The sequence below is a fragment of the Podarcis raffonei genome, chromosome 7 (assembly GCF_027172205.1).
Source record: "Podarcis raffonei isolate rPodRaf1 chromosome 7, rPodRaf1.pri, whole genome shotgun sequence".
Lineage (NCBI taxonomy): Eukaryota > Metazoa > Chordata > Lepidosauria > Squamata > Lacertidae > Podarcis > Podarcis raffonei.
The window spans coordinates 22,711,488-22,732,351 of record NC_070608.1 but is presented as its reverse complement, the minus strand read 5'-3'; the positions used below and the strand labels follow the sequence as shown (position 1 = coordinate 22,732,351).

The following is a 20,864-nucleotide window of genomic DNA, read 5'->3' as shown; positions in this document are numbered from 1 at the left end:
TTCATTAAAATAATTCAGTGTCAAGTCACTTCAATGCTTTAAGGACAAGAGCATGCTTTGTTTCTCTTTGATCCAAGAACAGTCCTTTCTTTAAAGCAATGTAACCTCCTAAAGAATTCTAACCAGAAGGGAAAATTCAGTTCCATTAAAAAAAGAGAAACATGCATATGAACAAGGATGGGCAAATTCAATGTACCTTAGTGACCCAGTTCACACCATGGTAAACCAGTTATTGGTTTATTTGGTTAACATGCCAATCTTACCCACTTTGCTCCTGTATGCTGTATGAGCCACAATCACTGTCTTAGCTTTATGTCAAAACTAGGGATAATGGTTAGATTCAGTCAAACAAATAATGCTTAGGGAGCTAAGAACAAACCTTGACCACAGGTTGTAGTCTGAAGCAAACAAACCATAATCTTTGGTTTCAACATAATGCAAAACCACAAATCATGGAGAAATCACAGGGGGAAATGCTATGAATAAGTCAGAAATTAAATCGTTATAACAAAAGGGGAGAAAACGCCATGGAAAATCGCTTAGAATTTTTTTTGCTCTCTGGCACCATCTGGTGTTGCATGTTTATAACGCATTCAAAATGCTGTTTCTTGACTAATGTAGCTGAGTCCATGGTTTGTTTCTCACATTCATTAGTCAGGCAATAGCACAGGGGGCAAGATCAGCACATTCTTAGTAAACCATTAACTGCTGTTTACCATGACATGTGAACAAGGCCGATGTCAACTTCTCTTCTATTGTTTTTCAAAGAGCAAAAAACCATTATTTGGACTCTAAACTGAAATATACACTTACCACCAGTACAGGTTATTCTCCAGCTGAGCACAGGTATAAAGAGCGCAGCAATGCAGGGAAACTATCCGCTCTCCTTGAAGTTCAGAGTACGTCTGTGCTGTATGTTCTAGTTTAGAAGCTACAGAACTCAAGGTTTCATCTACCCAGGTAGCTACCTAAAAGGAATAGAGCACAGCCCCGGAGTGGATCTTAACACAAATATGACTGTGTATTCATGCAGGGCACGATACAAAACGATGAGAATATAATCTTGAGATTATTCAGGTGCAACCACTTCCAGTATAGTGCTTTGAAGTTTTGCTTCAATCCTTTTTGTTCTAAGCATGCCTTGGCCCTGCTACAACCATTTTATCAAGCCAGAAGTAGTTCACATTATCACAGAACTCCCCCACTGTACCCATGTGTCCACGCCTTTGTAGACAGTCACTCCTCACTTCCTTGAAATGAACAGGAAGCTTTCGTAGGTGGAGCCACGATATGCATCCAGCAGAGAGCACAGAGTGCCTGGACTTTATTTAAAACAAAAAAAAATTTTCCTTCCAGTAGCACCTTAAAGAGCAACTAAGTTAGTTCTTGGTATGAGCTTTCGTGTGCATGCACACTTCTTCAGATACATCTGAAGAAGTGTGCATGCACACGAAAGCTCATACCAAGAACTAACTTAGTTGGTCTTTAAGGTGCTACTGGAAGGAAAAAAAATTTTGTTTTGACTATGGCAGACCAACACGGCTACCTATCTGCAACTGGACTTTATTTAGAAATCTTTATTTAGAAACCAAATTACTTGATCTCAGAATATTATGCTAGAATATTTGGATTAGCAACTTTTAATACAATGGACTAACTACTTGTTAGTCACTTGAGACCAAGGGGAAGTTTGTCATTAGGGAAGAAAAACCTAGTTCTGAAACCTTAAGTGCTACATTTCTATGGAAAATAAGCTTTCTAAGACACAAGGACAAGAATGACTCAAGAGCCTACCCCTGCTTTATACCAGGGATGGCTAACCTGTTGCCCTCCAGATTTTGACAGTCTACAACTCCTGTCGGTCTCAGACAGTATGGCTAACTGTCAAGGATGATGCGAGCTTTAGTTCAACAACTTCTGAAGTGTCACAGGATAGCCACCCCTGCTTTACACATTCTCTACTTTCACAGCAGCTTCATTTTTTTCTTATGGATTCTTTTTCTAAAGAAGGAAAGTTTCTTTAATTTTGTTACTAGGGCAAAGTCGTCTCAATTTTAACAGCAAACAGAGTCAAAACATTCTTTTATCTTCTTTCTAGCACGCCCTGGCTTGTTTTTGTGATGAAAAGTTCTTGCTTCAAGTTTATTCGCAAAACCAATCTCTGCAAATGATTTGCTGACGGCCAGCTGTAATCTTTTTCTATAGAATGGCAATGCAAGGAGGAGATTAAAGGCACTGAATTTTATCCTCAGTGTTTCGTACCTTATTGTTTTCTGTGGCAACAGTTGCTCTGATGCTGTTTGCAGAAAGGAGGACGATCTTCTCGTTGGTTAATCCCAGGGACACGGCACGTGGGTGATGTATAGAAGGATTCTTTGAAACAAAAATGAAGCAGACAATATTTTAAAATGTCGCCACTGAAATATCAATTGTGGCTACCAAACATTTGGCAGGGAGGGAGACCTAGTCTTTGTCTCTCTCCCAAGTCATAACAAGGGAACAGGCATTACCCCATACCAAGAGCAATGGTATACCTTTTGCCATAGAAGCAAATGGGCGCTATTCATATATGACAGAACGTTACAAGGAAGCCAAGCAACACATCAAAGAGCCCCACCACTTTGCTATGGCTGCTCCTCTCCAGCTCTCAGGTTGCTGCTGCTGCTGAGGGGAAGGAGGAAAGATGCACAATTTCAAGCACAGCCGGAGGCAAACCTTTCCTGACTGACTTTCTCCCAGCCACTGAAATCTTCTATTAAAATGGCGAAGCTGCTAAGGAAGAGGAACTGGCAGTGGCTTTCCAGATCCAGCACTAGGCGCGGAGAGCTCACTAGTCACACTGAAGTGTAATCAAAGCAACAACTGTAATGTAAAAAAATTTCCACATCTGCTTTGATACCATGTGGATGACTGCACACAAGACTGAACTTCTGAATGTGTATTTGTCCTGCAAGACAACACTATGCTTGGTAATTGTTTATTTAAAAATTCAATAAAGTTTGTAATAAGAATTTTTAAAGCTGCACAGGAAGCTCTGTACTTTTTTTTAAGCAACTACATTTTTGTATACAAGAGATTACCACATCTTTACAGAACATAGCTAGACATACCTGTGCATTTCTGTAAGGTTCAGATTCACTCCATTTCCACTGATACAGCTCCCCTTTACTGCTCACTGCCACAAGCTCAGAATACAGAGCACCAATAGAAATAAATTTCATCCCATCCTATAAAAGCAAACAAGTGAAGCTTAAAACTTCAATATTATGAGTGCTAAACACTCACATATATTATAAATTCATCACAAGGGAAAAGAGCTGTTCAGACCATTTGGTGTCTGTGAGAAGTTGACAGGTTATCAGACATAGTTTTATATTGGGTAAAAATAATTATTTTAGATTGTATTTTATTTTTGACATTGATAAGGTTTGGGCTGTGTCATTAGTGGGTTCTGTGTCATTTCAGAACTGAAATTTAAGGGGCTCTAAAACTAAAACAGCACAAGTGACTCTTGAAAGATTTATCAGGCAATGCTAACTTCTGTATACTCAGTGGTTCAATGGTTGTAGATGAAGAAATGAGAAAGGTTTTACAAAGGAACAAGTGTAGTGGATTATATGGTCATTCCTCTAACACTGGCTATACAAGTGGAAGAGTTTCTAGTTCTATTAGGACTGAGAAGTGTCCTATACAGAAACCAATCCTTGGAGTAATATAGAAGAGGTGTCACAAAGGAGGGTTTGGTGGCCACCGGAATTTGAATTAGTCTTCATTCAAAAGAAATGACGGAATGTTTTGTTGTCAACTGTAGAAACCTCATCTGGAGAAGCTGAAGAAATGCTGTTGTGCTTTGAACAAATTATTGAATTATTAAAATCAAAGCTCCTGAGTAAGTCAGGATTTTCAGGAAGAAGAAAACAGACCAAGCTTGGGTATGATAGGAATTGCTGGACTATTGTGCATGAATTGAGGAGGTCATTTGTTAAGATGAAAGAAACCATGGAATTCCAAGATTTGGAATTTCTCCTTGAATTAAGGAGAGACTATAAACAATGGAAGCAGCAAAAGAAAACCAGGTGCTATGCAGTTTTGAACACATATTATGCTTGCATCAAGAGGCAGATAATCTTTTTGGAAACTGATCGTGACCGAAACAAACTGAGAGCCTATTTTGGAATTACCTTTACATTCAGCCTAACAGCTTTCTGATAACCACTTGAATTGGGGTGGTGAAATGCTGCGACCTTTCAATGGAGCATAAGACATTTTGATCCAAATTCTACCTGATCATTGAGGATTAGTGATGCGTTCTGTTAATCTAAAAGACTCGACTGAACTTTGGACACACGTTTTACATCTTGCCCTTCCATCTGCCCCAGCCATTTAACTGCAAGTACTCCAAAAATGTTTAAAGCACATAAAGTTGTGGTCAGTTCTCTCGTCCCACTTCTCTTGCCTTGCTCTAGGCAGGGGAATTATATATCATGTCACAGCAAGCCTCCTCCTCCTTCGATTCTCCAAAGAAGAAGCAAGCCAGGAAGCTTGACTGATGACGCGTGTCTTAAACTGAACCCAGGAGAATACAAATCCAAGAGAGATGAGAATGGAATAAACAGGCCCACCACTTAATGTTCCTGTGCTGGGCATCTCAGGTTAAAAAATAAGTCCACTGCGTCGAGTAAGATTCTGCTAATTCTCAACACTGTAGCTCAGCAACTGAGTGCATGGCTTGCATGCGAGAGGTCCTCGATTCAGCTCCTGCCAGGTAGGACTGAAAAGATCCCTGCCTGAAATCTGCAGCTTCCTCTAGACTCTACTACACTAGACTCTACTGTTCTCAAGACTCTACTACACTTCAGATACCCATTTAATTATATCTCCTGCTTTGTGAAAAGGCTACTTCACAGTACATACCCCCAAAATATTGGAAGCAAATACTGAAGGGGAGCAGATACTTGCCTACACTAATCAAGAGTCCCGACTGGCTTTTAGTCTTCTGCGAAAGGAAGGCACAAATATAGGAAATGGTTTAAAAGACAAAATAGCTCATGTCCATTCAAATAGGACGACTAGCAATAGTAGAGTTCTTTAAGCTAAATATGTATCATATGGCCCACCCACTCTTCACAACATTTGTTCCTTAGAAGGGCAGGGAGGGAAAGAGATATAGATTCATTGTTTTTTTTTTAATCTTCAGAGCAAAAGGAATCATTTTCAGCTGACACTAACAAATAATCACACTTCTCGAATGAAGGAGGAAAATAACAGCAACAGTGTGAAGATGAGTTCTTTCATCCGCAAGGCAACAGAAAACAAGTGAACCAACTGGTGAAAGGGGAAAGAATAGACAGAAGAAACGCAAAGGATCACCTTAAAAAAAAAAAATCACCCCATTGCTTCAAAGGATGGCAAACGCGTTGATAAAGACAGAAGAGTACTTGTTCAGGCTCCCAAAAAAATATCAGTTGACAATTAATTTTCTGTCCAAGTGAAAGGGATGCTAACTATAAACTACTTAAGGCAGGAGGCCTGTGCACACTTCCATTCAAGCAACTCCCTTCTATTAAATTCAACAATACTTAATTTTCCAAGTGAATGAGTTTATGATTGAGCAACACATCAAAACTGAAGTGACATGAACACAAATGATCCACATTCAATGTAAACATGTCCATAATGTAGGGATTACATGCAGGGGCATTTGATGAGGAAGGTGGCAGGGGGAGGAAAGAGATAGATCCACATTTACAGGCAATACAATATATTCCAAATATGCATTTTTAATAAAAATAAAATACAACCAAAATACCTTATCCGGCCACCACTGCAAGTCCTCTCCTAAAGAGACCGGGCTTTGGACAGGTGTGTTCTTCTTGTCAAGGTTTGGCTCCCCTTCTTTGCTTGTAGAGCCTCTTTCATTATCAAATGAGGCTCCATCAAGCCACCTTCTTTCACGCAAACGTAAAACGGACTCACGTTCACGCAACAGCTCAGAGTCTCTCTCTAAGGGAAGAAGGAGAACTGGTATGCAATTGGGTCACACCAGTGGGATAAAAGTAAGCCACTCTCTAGTAAAGACCCTTCAGGATGCAACTAACAGCAGTTAAAATCTACTTATAGATTTCACTTAAGTGGAAATATAAAAATGACATGCAACACTCAAAATATTAACCCTTTCAAGCATATGTACTTTGGTATTGCCAAAATAATTTGAAATGCAAGAATGAGACTAGAAATAAAGTTCAAAATCTGAAGTTTCAAGCTACTCAAAAAAATGAATTAACAGAAGAAGAAAAAATTACCTCACTGATGAGATAAAAGGTGATTTAAGATTTTTATAGTACCATATGCAAAGAGTATATTGTGGGTGATCTTATCAAAGAACAGCAAGAAAAATAGATGCCACCAAACAAGGCAATGTCTCTTTTAGAGACTTTTTAAGCTAACCAAAAAGGAGTGTTTATTAGAGAGTCTCAGAATTTTTCCCAACCACCACCACCACCACCACTTGAAAAGGTTAAAAAACAATCTTAAACTTCTGTAAAGTTTGCTAATCCAACCCCTTCATTTAAACAAACATATAGGACTTGCTTTGATTTTTAAAAGCTTGTGGCAAAGTTGCTTAACTGAAAATTTTTGTAGTCAGACAACGTTCTAAAAAAAGATTTTTGAAGGAGAATGTTCCTTACCAAAATGCTTTCCCTCCAATTGGCCTAAAATTGTCTAAAGCCAGTACTCTCCAGTTCTCTCATACAATTAAAATTTTAAGTCAGGTAATCAAGCTAAATATCCAAGAGTCAAATATACATGGAAAATAAGGATTTTTTTCATCTTAACATAGAAATAACCTTAGAAAGGAAAAAGGGAGTGATTTAAGAAAAGTCAGAGGTTGAATATACGTACATGCACATAATGCATTTAACATATGAGTCTTCATTTGTATTGATAAACTTTTTAAGAACAAATCTCTCGTCTTTCCTCCTTGCTCTCTTTTTCCTTCTGGTATCTGTCATTTCATTCTCTTCCTTCATTTCAAAACTAATCTCCACATAGTTCTCTTCTCCCCCCCCCCCCTTTTGCTCTACAGCCCAATTCCTAACAACTTTTCTTTTTATCTCCCATGACCCATCTATTCAGACTAATGATGGGCCAAAAATCATCTCCCACCCTAATGGTAGTGTTCATGCCCCATGAAAAGGTTTTGGGGGATATTTTCTGCAACCTTTGGGGCTCGTAAGGCAAATTCAACAAATTGAGAAAGGCCTCCCTCTAGGATATGAGGTGGTGGAGGGTTCCTTATGCTTCAAAAGAAAAGTTTATCAAGAAACAAAGGTGGTTTCCTTCTGCTTGAAACAGAGCTACAATTGACCGTCTGTTGATAGGTCCTATAAAATGCTAAATACTGTAGGAATGACTAAATCATGATGAGCAATTGTGTTCACTGCTTCAAACAGCAGTAAAAAAATCTTCCATTTGAACAAAAAGGTAGTTGTGATAACGTTTTCCTTCATACTGATATCAGTAATTTTCAGTCTCTCTCCACTTCTGTGCTTGTATGAATTTTACTGCCATTGTTTACACCAGAACTATGCCTTTGGGTTAGGGAAAGGGGGGGTATACTTGGCGGGGGGGCTAATTTTTTTTTTAAAAAAAGATGAACAAATAGTAAAAGCATTAAGGAAACCCTCAGACACCTCAATATTGTATAGGGAAGCCCTCTTGCCCCCCAAAATGCATCCAATATGCCACCCCCCTCAAAAGACAACTCTGGCTGTTCTAAGTCCACCCATTCCCCATCCCCAAGATCACTGGAGGGAAATGGGCCAAATAGGTCAAACTTAAATACATTTAAAACAGCTTTTAGAGATGAAGCGTAGACTAGAGGATCGTGTAAACCTTCTCCCCACCACCTTCTGCATAAATTCCTCTTCTCTCCTTCCAGCTTTGGAATTACATGCGGCCATTGCCAATCCAAGTTAAGATGAAACCAAGCATGTAATAAACTCATTCCAAGAACCCTAATGGTTTCATCTCTCTTTTAATGTAGAAACTGAAGACAAAGTGTGTGCACTCGAAGAGGTAGGAGGAGGATGCATGTGATCCTGCAGCCTGCACTCAAAACCTAAACCAGGAGTCGGCAAGGTTACCGGACGATGGGCCGGTCCACGCTCCATCCGTCGGAGGATGGGCCGGAGCGTGCGTGCACACGCACTCTTCTGGGTCAGAGGAGCGCCTGTGTGCCATCAATCCGGAAGTTGGTCCCCGTGCCGCACTGGTAAGAGCGCGCAGTGGCAGGGGTCGCCATGGGCCAGTTAGACAAGCCCCATGGGCCGCTACCGGCCCATAGGCCTTAGGTTGCCGACACCTGACCTAAACCCTAGCTTCAACGTTATGTCTGAACCATGTCTCAAGAATGATGACAAGGTATTTTGTTCTAATCCTCTACGTCACCTACAGAAACTGGATAATTTTATGACGCTAGATTGGATAAATCTAACATGTCGAGAAAATTAAAATTATGCCTAATACGTACAGCAACCATTTTACTGATCCTAACTTGTGATAACACTTAGATATTCAGGTATTGGAATATCTAACAGAAAAAAATTGGAATGGGCAGAGCAATACTCCATGAAGATCATGATAGAGGTTGGATTAACAAGTGGCAAAATGTTATGGATACGCATAATAGTTATTTTTAAGAAGCTATGAAGGAATAACTAAGTAGCAGATCTGGTATTACATTTCATACGCTTTTCAAGTCATGCTTAGAACTTGACGCCATGCAAAGTATTCTGTCATTGCAATGGGTTATGAATAACAGACATGGAATTTGAGCACTGCAAGCCATTTCAGAATGCAGTTAAATTCCAGCTTGCCTGACCTATTGTTGAGTATGTCATTATTACTACACTTTGCAAAGAAAATGTTTACTCTTAGAGCAGTGCATAAGGAGCAGTGGAAGAGCTTTCAATGCTACCTACTGGAACAGATGTAGGACTTCTAACTATACTATTGAGTTATGCCTCCAGACTCAGGAAGGCACAAAATTCCCTGTGTACCATGGATACTGAGCAATTGAACTCCCTTTCGGAATGTTGCATGAGAAAAACATTGAGTTTTTCAGTAAGTACTCCCTAAGTAGGCATGGTTTTTTAAAAAATGGCTTTAGGCAGATTGCTTTTTGAAAGCCTCATGCACATTTCACCTGTCAAACTTTTCAAACATACTGCTAGCAATTAATTTCACACACTTACATCATACAATTTTTACAGCTTAATGCAAGAAATTTTATTTATCTATATTTAAAACAGAAAAGGGTTGTACACACAAAACTAAAGACAAAAATCACCAGCATGTGCTATAACTAGTGTACTGCACAGCAATGCTACTTATTTACAAAGAAAAAAAAGTGCAAAATTACCTCGGGACGAGCTTAGCCTGGAAAGTGATGAGCGCCGAAAGGATGGATAACCAAAGTAACTAATATCTTCTGAAAACATAGCATCAGCATCAATAATGACACTTGGGTGAGCAGAATGTATGTCAGCATCCAGAAGAGACATAAGATCCTCTATAAGAGGAGACAAGGATCTGAGGTGAATTATCAGCTACTTGAAATATCATCTTGAAAGACCATCACCAAACAAGACAAATCCACCAACAAAAACTGATGTTCTGTTCTTCAGATTCCCTACCGTACAGATGTATTGCCTACTGCTCACATATGCGATCAAGCAAAATGTCCTGATTTAAGAAACCAATGTTAGCTATATCAACTGCTTGGTCTAAACTAATCCAGACATGGTTCAAAGCTAGAAGCGGTTAAACAATATAAAAAGAACAAGGCTCAATACGTTTATGTTCCAGAAGAAAGTAGATAAAAAAGACTTCCTCCAAAGCGAATAAAGCTCATGTTTGCCTGTTACTAAGACAATAACTTCCTAAACTGGAAAATGTCGTTTTTAATAGAATCTGCTGATAACTTCTGCAAGAACTCATAAGCATGGCCCCCCCCCAAACAAACTCTACATTTTCTATCATGAAGTAACTGATTTTAATGGTAGGACAGTGCCCCGTCTTTTAATACTCTATCTTGAGATGATAAAGATCCTACCTTAGGTGCTGGGAAAAAAATATCTGCCTTCCTGGCTTTCCGTTAAATTCTATTAAATTTATTTTCCAACACAAGGCAGGAAATGCTGTCCACATTGACAGCAGATATATTTTTATATTTCTGGCAGTGTTTTTCAAGATCTATAAAAATCACACCCCGCTTCTTACATTAACTAGGCTTTCCCAACCACAAGCCTTGCTATGGGTACTCATCTAGGTGCACTGAATGCATCCACCCATCGTGGACATCTCTCTTTTAAAGTACTGGTAATCTCATTGAGACGGCCACTTTAACTTTGAGAAACCCTGATGTTTTCATACATCTGATACCAATTACACATGCAAAATTGTTTTCAGCTTCTTTCCTCCCTCACCCAAAATGTCCTTCACTGGTACCTTGGCACCATCCCAGGGATCCCTCCACTAAGTCAAGGAAACATAGGCTTATGCAATCCTTTCAGCGTCCATCCTAAGAATCACAACCTCAACACTAATTACCGTATTTTTTTGCTCTATAAGACTCACCTTTTCCCTCCTAAAAAGGGAAAATGTGTATGCATCTTACGGAGCAAATGCAAGCTGCGCAGCTATCCCAGAAGCCAGAACAGGAAGAGGGATTGCTGCTTTCGCAGTGCAGCAATCCCTCTTGCTGTTCTGGCTTCTGAGATTCAGAATATTTTTTTTCTTGTTTTCCTCCTCCAAAAACTAGGTGCGTCTTATGGTCTGGTGCATCTTATAGAGCGAAAAATGTGGTGCTTTCAGCTTCTCTGCACATGGCATCCTCTAGAACAATAGTTCCCCGCCCCAAAAAATAATCCCCACAAACCACTTGAAAGTTGCTGAGGGTCTTGGCAGACCACTTCATAATTTTTCTGCCTGTTGTAGCAACTGTAATGTGCTGTGCCCAATGCTATATGATTTGTAACTGCGTTTTTACTCACATATCACAGGGTACCTGAATGAAGCTTGGAGACCACTTGTGGTCCACAGACAATGATTTGGGGAATCCTTGCTCTAAGATCAAGGATGAAGAATCTGTGCCCCTACAGATGATGTTGGGACTACATGGCCAATGGAAATTTCACTCCAACAACATCTGGAGGGCCACAGCTTCCCCACCCTTGCTTTTAAAAAAAGGGATGAAAATTTAAATTACTAGTAACCAGTGCTTTTTTGTCTAGAAAAATAGGTGCTGGTATTCACCATTAAGCTGTTACAGTTAAGTGCCACACTTTTTAACAACAACAAAAAGAGGTGCCGGTACTACGTACCAAACAAAACATTCCTTACACAGATATCACCAAATACCCAACTGGATAAATCTACATATGTAACTGAAACAAGCCCAAAATCTAAACATGCTAAAAACAACAACACCTATTTCACTATCTGTCTGTGAACTATTACCTCTGAAATATACCTAGACAAAGCTAAAGCCAATAGGGCACACCACCACTTGACCTCTTCCTAATGCACTGTTCAAAGCCTCCAACAGATGCTTATTTCATATGAAATCCCCCTGATACAGTGATGATTGAGAATTTGAAGGTCACATTAAAAATAAACAGTAGAGCTGAACTCTCCTGTAAAAACAATGGAGTAACCTGGCTGAATAATTTTGCTTCAGTGCTGCAACACAGATTCCAATAGCCACACCAAAACTACTGCTGCAGCTCAGAAGCCAAGTACTTTCCTGTGACAATGGCCATCAGAACACAAAGTTAAGATAAATAAGCAAAGAAACCAGAATGTTGAACTCTGGAAAATTCCGTGTATAGAGAATACCAGGAAAGGGGGGCAAGTACTAAACAGCAAGGCTTTGCTCTCCAAGCAGCACCCTTTTTCATGCAGCCTCAGGACTGTTTCACGTCCATATTTTATCAACACGAGACAACTTTGGCAGTTACCTTTTGGTGAAGATGCACGTGCCCCAACGTGCACCTAGAATACTATCGCCTTGTTTCTCAAAATTGGGACTTGCTGAGCATCTATTGAACCTTACAAGGGATGTGATAAACCTCCCTAACCCAAAAGTGCTGTCAAGTCTATTTGAGGTAAAAGTATCGCTGTGTAAATTGTTTTGTTTTGTTTTAGTAAATTTTACCTAATTCATATTTAACGTCTCAAAGCAACAGGAGCATTACAACTGTAAGACACTTTGTAGGAATAAAGGTTTTTTTAATAGTCATGCTTTCAAATATGTATTTCAATGAGTAAAAACAGTGGTGCTTTGTCTACCTGCCTGTGAATCATCTGCCACTGAGCGTGCTCAGTTCTTCCCAACAACAAGAAATCACACAAGCAAACCAAGCCCCGCAAAAGACAGTCTAAGAGAACACTAGCCTTTGAAAGGGGTTGGGGATGTAGGAGATACTCTCATCCCCCTTCCTTTTGTCTGTCACAGAAGCTCAAGACAAGAAGAATGAGATATGGAGACATGAAAAAAACTTTAGCGGAAAGAAAGGAGCAGATAGGGAAGATTTTGCTTGGGCATTTTATTAATATTTTAAATAGTCATCTATGGAAGATATGGAATTTAGCAGCTAGGTTTAGAGACTGCCATAGTTCCTTATCTCAAAGGCAAGGCACAAGCCAAGAGGCAGAGCATGTTTATAGAATGAGAAACATGAAAGCTGGATGCATTAACAGAGCAATACTTTTGACTGCTTACTCAGAAGCAAGCCCCTACTATGATCAACAGAACTTTCTCCCTAGTTTAGGATTTCAGCCGAATATATTTATAGTCTTCCCTTTACACATTCAAAAAGGCCCAAAGCGGTAAAGATTTGCACACCAACCAATGCAACAATTTTAAAAAACCTTTTTTAAAACAGCCACCAGGAAAAGTTCACACAGGTTGGTATCCAGTCATTATCAAGGAAAGCTTCACATGGCTCAAAGTTACATTGTATAAATAGGCCCTTTGCCTAACAAGCACCCAGGTTAATTCTTGTCCCTGGCATATCACACATTATGAAACACTAGCCTTTCACAACAACAGTAATGTCAACTGCTGTCAATATTAAAACAAAATTGCTAATTCTTCGCTTGTCAAAACAAACATGCAAATTATTTACAGTCTTCCCACTTTATAAGCTTCCCACTGTGGCCCTTTGTATGAGGCAAGGTGTGCACCCTGGTTCTCCAGTATTTGAGGAGCAACACAGTCTAGAGATCTACATATACAGGCTTTGTGTGAAAGTGCATATGAGGTATGGAAAATCATGCCCCAAATAGGAATGCCTATCAATTATATAAAATGCCAACTTACTCAAGACTGGTACATTTTAAGTGTACAGCTGTTCTAGCATAACTGTCTCCTGATAGTTACAAAACAGAAGGTCTTAGCAATAAGAGCTCTTTACGCTTGGGGGGAGACACTCTTAACAAGATAAATGATGATGGTCAAAGTATGTACAAGCTTCCGTTATACCAGACCTCTGAACTGTTGCTTCAAATCCAATAACTTAACTCAAGACATTCACTTCCATACAAGTTAACCTTAGTTTCGTCTTGCCTATTACTTTCTCTTTTATTTACTGGAACCAAAGAGCAATCAATATTTCTGTATCTCCATAGAGTACATAGCAAAGAACATAAGGCTAACTCTTTACCAGTACTGCAAACTGAAAGTCTATTGCACTTTGACAGAATAACTTAATATTGCTTTTAATGATGAAAAAAAAAGAGGAAACATTGCCCAATACAAACCTCCAGGAAGGTAAGATTCACTCGCCGTGTCGTCACCATCATCCCCATCTTCATCATCACGGCTCAGCAAGTTGTTGACTGCAAGATTTACATCAAGATTTGTCCGCTGGAGCTCTCTGATAATTACACTCCTAGATTTTCCTTGTAAAACAACTTGTGCCTATGCAAAATAGAATACATTTTTAACAATATAACATGTTACACCACCCCAGGTAATTTTCATCAACAGAAACAAATATTTCTGGAGTAGTAGAAGTCAACCATATACTCAATATAAGCAGATATCATGTTTAACTGGAAAAAGGTAAACAGGCTGGTTTTGGATAATGCTAGTAAGTAATGTGAAGTCTCAGTAACTTCTGGCTGTGGAGCAGTTTATAAATCTGTAAAGATAAAAATCTATTGCTTATTTCTATTCTTTGCTGCTTAAACATTCCTTTGCTCCACTCCACAGGCTACTTTTAAAGAGGCTACCGATGTTCCTTTTTGGGGGCATCCTTAATAATAACTTTCTTATACCCAGTCTTCCAGGAACAAGCCTCCAGCAAAGACATGAAGGATTCATGCCACCCTCGCCTCAAAGCTCATAGCACACAGTGTGTATATATGGGTGATTCAGGACTCCTCTCTAAGTTGGAGGAAGGAGTGAGATTCTGACTTCTGCCAAGCCAAACCTCTGCAGCCCCTTGCCAGGAGAATGGGCATGCCAAAACTTCTGACAGCAGCTGTTTATTTACTTTCAAATCATGCTAGACAGGTAACAAATGTGAGAACACGGTCCAGAATTTGGAAGAATCATCTCCTACCACATTAAACATTTGCTCAAATTGCCAGGGGAGGCCCTTCTGCTCATGTGGCTTCAGAGGTGAGGCTGGCTGGGGCACAAGGAAGTGAGTTCACCATAGAATAAAAAATTATGCAACATTTGGGGGAAAACTGTTGTTCAGAGAGGCTTTTGGTCTAAGAGGCTGGAGATATTTCATCTGACATATTTTTACCTGACACATTATTTCTTTTGGATATTTGCTGTTTGGTTTTTTAAAGTATGATTATATAGTAGTTTATTTTTAATGAAGTATGCCATCTCAGTAACTCGGTACAGATACGGCAGGGATAAATATCCTGCCAGATAAAAATGATTTTCAGGGACCATTGTGCTTCTCTGTTCCTTGGCTGTACTGAATATGTCAGCGTGTGTCATATAGCACAAAGTCTGCCTCTTATAAATATATTAAAATTAAAAATTAGAAAAGTGATTATCAATTTACAAGGAAGATGTGAATTTACCATTAGAGAATATTAGTTAACAACTTAATGTGAATAAAATCAAAGTGTTCTAGTGCCCAGGTGGAGGTGGAGGAAGAGTCCAACAGAAAGAAGGCATAAAAATAATACAAACATGTGCAGTGTCTGAAGAAATTTACCCACAGGCATTATAGGAAACAGAAAGTAATCTCAGAGCAATTATCAATTATCCCTGGGGGTCCAGGGCCAATTAGACTAGTCTCAAAGGCCTGAACAACAAGCTCCATCATCTTTACACAATACTAAAGAAATACTAACCAACTAACCTACTTTTAAAATTCTTGCTAACCCTCATGTCAACGGAAATTGTTCCTTCTCAATAATCTGTAGTATGCCTGCTAATCTTTAGAGAATAGTCAACACAAATGTTTTTTCAAATGTTTGAACAATAAGAGTGGTGTTTATTTCTTTATTTACTGAAATTTGGGCCAGGTGTTTTTCAAAGGCTGACTCAAAATATTCCAGTCCCAAGACCACAAACCAAAATGTGCTCACAGTCAGCCTTAGCTTTACATGAATCTGATGCAGATACTCTGCCTTTTCTCATGTTTCCAAACATTGTGAACATCTAAGGGCACAGAAGCATCCCATCTTCCTCCAATATATATACATATATGTAAGAAACTTGCAAAATAAATAAAGAAATAAGCAAGCAACTCCCAGTTACTCCTTTTCCACAACTTTGAAATATTTCATCACAAAAAAGATTCATACCTGTGAAATGAGTTCTTCTGGAATAACAGATGCTGGAATCACTGGCTGGGGCTGACTACCCAAGAGCCCAGATCCTCTATCACGTCCTGTTCGAATAACTCGCGTTTGCCTCCTGGAATCTCTAGCTCCTGCTGAAGATCTACCAGAGGATCCTCCTCCACTTCCCCCGACACCCGAGCTCCAGCGACTCCTGAGGAATTTTAAAAACGGCAATAGATTTATGTGTTTGAGCTATTTTACAAGCTATCGTGTACCTGAATTTAACTGTTGACTTCAGGACACTAGCCATGTGATTCACTAGCCTTTTAAAATGAAGCTGGAATGCTTGATACAATGGGATCTTTTCTGTACAGCAGTTTTGCAAATGCAATTTCTTTAAAAGACTCCAAAGACTATAAATTCACAAGCTAGTTTGCATTAAGATTCACTTCTTTACTTTCAGCTTTTACTTTTAATCTACATTCCAGCCAACTTCTGAAATTGTTAACAATGAAGTCATTGCATACATGTGCAAAAGATCAATATGCTTATGTTTTCATATCCAAGAGCCATATGTTCTGAGTTACAGAATCAGACCGCTACACTACAAATAATTAAAACAGAACTCCCCCTATTAAATATGACATTTTCTATGCAAAACATTTAAATACTACCACATCTTAATGGCCATATATTGGTTAAAATTATGAATTGCTTCAGAAATAGTAATCCTTCTAGTAAATATCTCCTTTGAAAGAAAGGGCACAATATAAATATCTTTACCAATAATTAGAGGTAATTTATTTTGAAATATTTGTATTAGTGGAAATGTAGGATATTATTTATGCTTTTTTCTTTTTCTAGGCTGAAGACAGGGCTTGTTTTAATATAATATTTTATTAACTGAAGACACTTGGCACAATCCAAACGTGAGGCTGTTCAGTTATCTTGAAACTGAAGTAGTGGACCATTCTTGAGAAAATACTAACAATTGTTGCTGATGTGATAACAAATGCAGCAGGTTTAACAAGAAATCCTCTGTTTACTTCTAAATTATGCTAGCTTTCTTCAACAACATAAATAACAAATATGTCCAAATACAGGTCATGACACACATGCAGATATTTTTCCTGCAAATGTTTTCATTTGTATTTTTAATTTTAGTCCCGTACTACAAAGAAGATTCATGCGACATTTTGAGTCAATTATGTTCCTCTAAAATGAAGTCATTGTTATTCAGGGGAAAAAAATCTAAAAGGACTACCCACAGTAGCAGACATGTTTTTATTACGGTTAAAGTAAATTAGATTGCTTGCAATTATAGATTTAACATTCCAAACTTAACAGCTTAATAGCATTTTTCCAAAAAGCTAGCTAAACTACTTCTGCATTTCGGTGGTCTTATACATACGGGAGACAATGTTATGTGGAGCCACACATAACCAAGCGCAAACAGATGGTAGCCTCAACCCTATCAAAACTTACCCAAGGGTGTTGCCTGCCAGTCTGCCCAGAGTTTCAGAACCAGACAGAAACCATGGGGAATCACTAGTTCTGCCTGGCCTGGATGTCCTTCCTGCCCCTGAGCCACTGCTCAACTTTGAACTGAAAGTAAAAGATGGTAGATCAGTCACAATACAATCCCAAATGGGTTACGAACAAAGCCTGGAATCCCAGGTTTAAATTATCAGGGACTTAGTCTGGTAACACACCAGCTTAAGCAACACCCTTGGGGAATCTTCCATACTTAGCTGCAGTATATGATGCTCGAATATGAAAAAAGAAAAGGCATGTGAAGCACGCCTAATGAATTTGGTGGTTGACAAAATGATGTCCTACTAAAAAAAGAACAATTCAGTGTCAGGAATTATGGTAAGATTGTGAAGTGTCTGTATAAATGAATATGCATTAGATTATAAATTAATATAATCGTGAGTTAATGTAATGCCCAAAAACCTGTTTAAACCAAACATTAAACGTATCAGATAATAGTTCCCAAAAAATTAATTTTGAGTCAAGTAATAACAATGTAGATCCAGAAAACATACCCTAGCAAGTGGTAAATATGTAAAAATGTAATCTCAAACTTGAGCAATTACTGAAATAAATGATCTGAAGTAACTCATTATGGCACCTATATTTAGGATTGTAAGATTCCGTTCTCATCATTTAATATAAAATAAGTCATTAGATTGGCCTTAATTTTGCTAAGGTCTGTACAGCCATTACCAGTTTGCTGAAGCAAGACACCCCAAAATATGGTTCTCCCACCTCCCGTTTCCATTTTCAATTCTGTTGACAGTTCAGAATCAAAATACCAGGAGAAATTTGTTAGATACTTCTTAAATACACAACAAAAGTAGTTCTTACCCATCATTATTATCAGGTTTACCCAATTCCAATCTGTCTGGCTGAACTAAAAAGCCAATCCTGCAGACTCTACCATCCTAGATTTAAAAGAGAGAGTGTCCAATATTGAAACAATACTAAACTTTAATTATGCAAAAAATAAAAGTTTTCAGCTGTGGGTCAAGTTGGTCTAATTGAGATTGGGGAAACTATATTTAACTATATGAATTAAGTATCAGCACAATATTTTTCTCAAACGTATTTTGAACAAATTACCTCAAGGAGAAATGCAGCATGATTTGGTCCCACCACACACTGTTTAATAGTGGCCTGCTCCAATACATTCAAAGGGGGGTGGCTGAAAACAGAAAGCAAGCATAGGTAACATTTTTAAAGACTCCTTAACTCTGAGAAATAAACCAAGTGGCATATGGAATGTATAATGAATATAGCTGTAACATCTGAAACTGATTAAAAATGAACATTAGTTGCAGCAACCCAATGTATTTTCAGCCATAAGACGAAAAAGAACAAAATGTTAAAAGCCACCAGGGAACATTATACTATATTTCAATAATGTATTTTCCAATACATATCTTTATGAAGCTGTGTTCCCCAAGTGCTATTTTCTGACAATAGCTGTGAAATATACAGCAGCAGCCAGTTTTACCCCTGCCTATGCACTTCAATTCATTTAAGTGCTAAACTCATTTTTAATGCTGAACTTCAAGTATCATCATCACCAATATTGATTTACTAATCACCTTCTAAACAACCGTCTTAGGTGATTTATACATAATTAAAAACAGTTAAGAACACAAAAACAAACAAGACATTTAAAACAAGACCAAAAAAACCCCACAAGATCAAATAATTAATTTGTATACCAATGAAATACAAAACCACATCCACATGGCACTTTGACCATCACAAGTACATCAGGAACTCTTCCTTTCTGCATTGACTTGGGCAACAAGACTTATGTAGTTAGCCAAGTAGCGAAACAAATATAGAGACAAAGTTACTAATTCTGGAAATGGTGAATACAAACACTGAACAACTAAGCAGCTTTATCCAACCTCAGGTCCTCCAATTTTGTTGGACTACAGTTCCCATCATTCCTTATCACTGGCCATATTAGCTAGGAATGATGGGTGCCACAGTCCAACAATATTCTGGGGGACCCGAAGTTGGGGAAGGTTGCCCTAAAGTTACTCTTCCTTTGAAGTTATAGCCTATAACGCTATCTCACCTGTTTAAATTGTATTTGTTGAGCTTCTCTGAAACTTCCCTTAACCTGCAAGAGAAAACAAAGGATCTTTTAGCATTAATAAGTTTCAGTCAAGCAACACATTTCTGACCAAAATTTACTTTGGCTATTAATAAATCTATTTATAATGATATAACAAATGCTCATGGTGAGTGGAACCTCAGAACCAGATTAGTAGCTGAGATTTCTAGTGGTCAAGAGACAGGTTAAGTTATGAATTTTGTTCTAATTCTCTTCCATTTATATTCCACTGATTTTCTGTCTTGCAACCCAATACATGCGATTCCAAGGCAATCACTCATCCAGGCACTGAACAGACCCAGATATGCTTAGCGTAAGCAAGGTACAGTGGTACCTTGGTTTACAACCATAATCTGTTCTGGAGGTCCAGTTGTAAACCAAAACAGGTTGTAACCCAGAGCGCACTTTTGCCAATGGGGCCTCCCCCAAAAATGGGTTGTAATCCAAAAAAAAAAAGGACACACACTTCCAGGTTTGACGTGGTTGTAATCCAAAACGGTTGTAATCCAAAACAGTTGCAAACCAAGGTAGAGGCCTCATGTGCCTTCAGACCATGACCTTAACAAATGCATAAATAGCATTTGGTTAGCAGCTTTAAAAATGGACTCATCTACCTGGGTTGCCAAGCACCCCTTTATGTCACCACTCTCCTACCCAACATGTTCTTTGCTCTTCTAGCTCTAGCACTCCATTATCTGTAGTTCTCCTGTGCCTCAAACGCTGCCCTCTTGCAGTGCCTGGTACCTGTCTGATGCCAACCTGACTTCCTTCAAATTCCTCTGCAAAGTCCACCTTTTGCATGAAGTCTTTGTCGAAATCCCTTAGCTGCCATACTACTAAACTCAAGTACATACAATTGAAACAAGTGCGTGTTCTTCCCGTTTACTTTTTCTTTGTCGTCGTCATCCCTCACTTTCTGTGATAAACTTAAAGTGGTTTTAGAAGGGAGCCTGTCGTATTGTACTTTATAAAGCACAATATAAATTCAAAGCATTATATAAACAAGACAACATAAGAGCTGAACCAAGGATATTTTCTGTTTTCTTCATTATGCACTGGTCTTTTTGCATAACTAACTTCAAACACACCTTGAAACACACGATTTGCAAGGAGGTAAAGCATGTATAATGTACCCATTTTTCTTTTGGTTTGATCACACGATACACCAGCCTTTGCCAACTTGGTAGCCTCCAGTTGAGTGTTAGAAACTCAGATATATAAGCTGAACACCAAATGGCTCCTTAAGGTAAAACGGTAAAGGTAAAGGACTCCTGGACAGTTCAGTCCAGTCGAATTCTATGCTCATCTATGCTTTCAGTACAAGGGAGCCAGCGTTGGTCTGCAGACAGCTTTCCAGGTCATGTGGCCAGCATGACTAAACCGCTTCTGGCACAACAGC

The 20,864-nt window shown here is 38.7% G+C and overlaps 1 protein-coding gene across 8 annotated transcripts in view; it reads right to left on the bottom strand.

Annotated features, from left to right (window-relative positions):
- The window catches only part of UBR5 (ubiquitin protein ligase E3 component n-recognin 5), a 73,959-nt gene that overhangs the window by 44,432 nt on the left and 8,663 nt on the right, over nucleotides 1-20,864 (bottom strand). For 5 of the 8 annotated variants that reach the window (XM_053395499.1, XM_053395503.1, XM_053395502.1 and 2 more), the window contains exons 2-12: nucleotides 19,427-19,471; nucleotides 18,451-18,532; nucleotides 18,196-18,272; nucleotides 17,311-17,430; nucleotides 15,847-16,036; nucleotides 13,828-13,987; nucleotides 9,425-9,574; nucleotides 5,810-6,021; nucleotides 3,111-3,227; nucleotides 2,263-2,373; nucleotides 814-968 (exon numbers count right to left, since the gene is read on the bottom strand). In XM_053395499.1, coding sequence (XP_053251474.1) covers nucleotides 814-968; nucleotides 2,263-2,373; nucleotides 3,111-3,227; nucleotides 5,810-6,021; nucleotides 9,425-9,574; nucleotides 13,828-13,987; nucleotides 15,847-16,036; nucleotides 17,311-17,430; nucleotides 18,196-18,272; nucleotides 18,451-18,532; nucleotides 19,427-19,471 — 1,419 coding nt within the window. The remainder of the gene's footprint in view (nucleotides 1-813; nucleotides 969-2,262; nucleotides 2,374-3,110; nucleotides 3,228-5,809; nucleotides 6,022-9,424; nucleotides 9,575-13,827; nucleotides 13,988-15,846; nucleotides 16,037-17,310; nucleotides 17,431-18,195; nucleotides 18,273-18,450; nucleotides 18,533-19,426; nucleotides 19,472-20,864) is intronic. The other 3 variants (XM_053395504.1, XM_053395506.1, XM_053395507.1) reach the window with 3 other exon arrangements.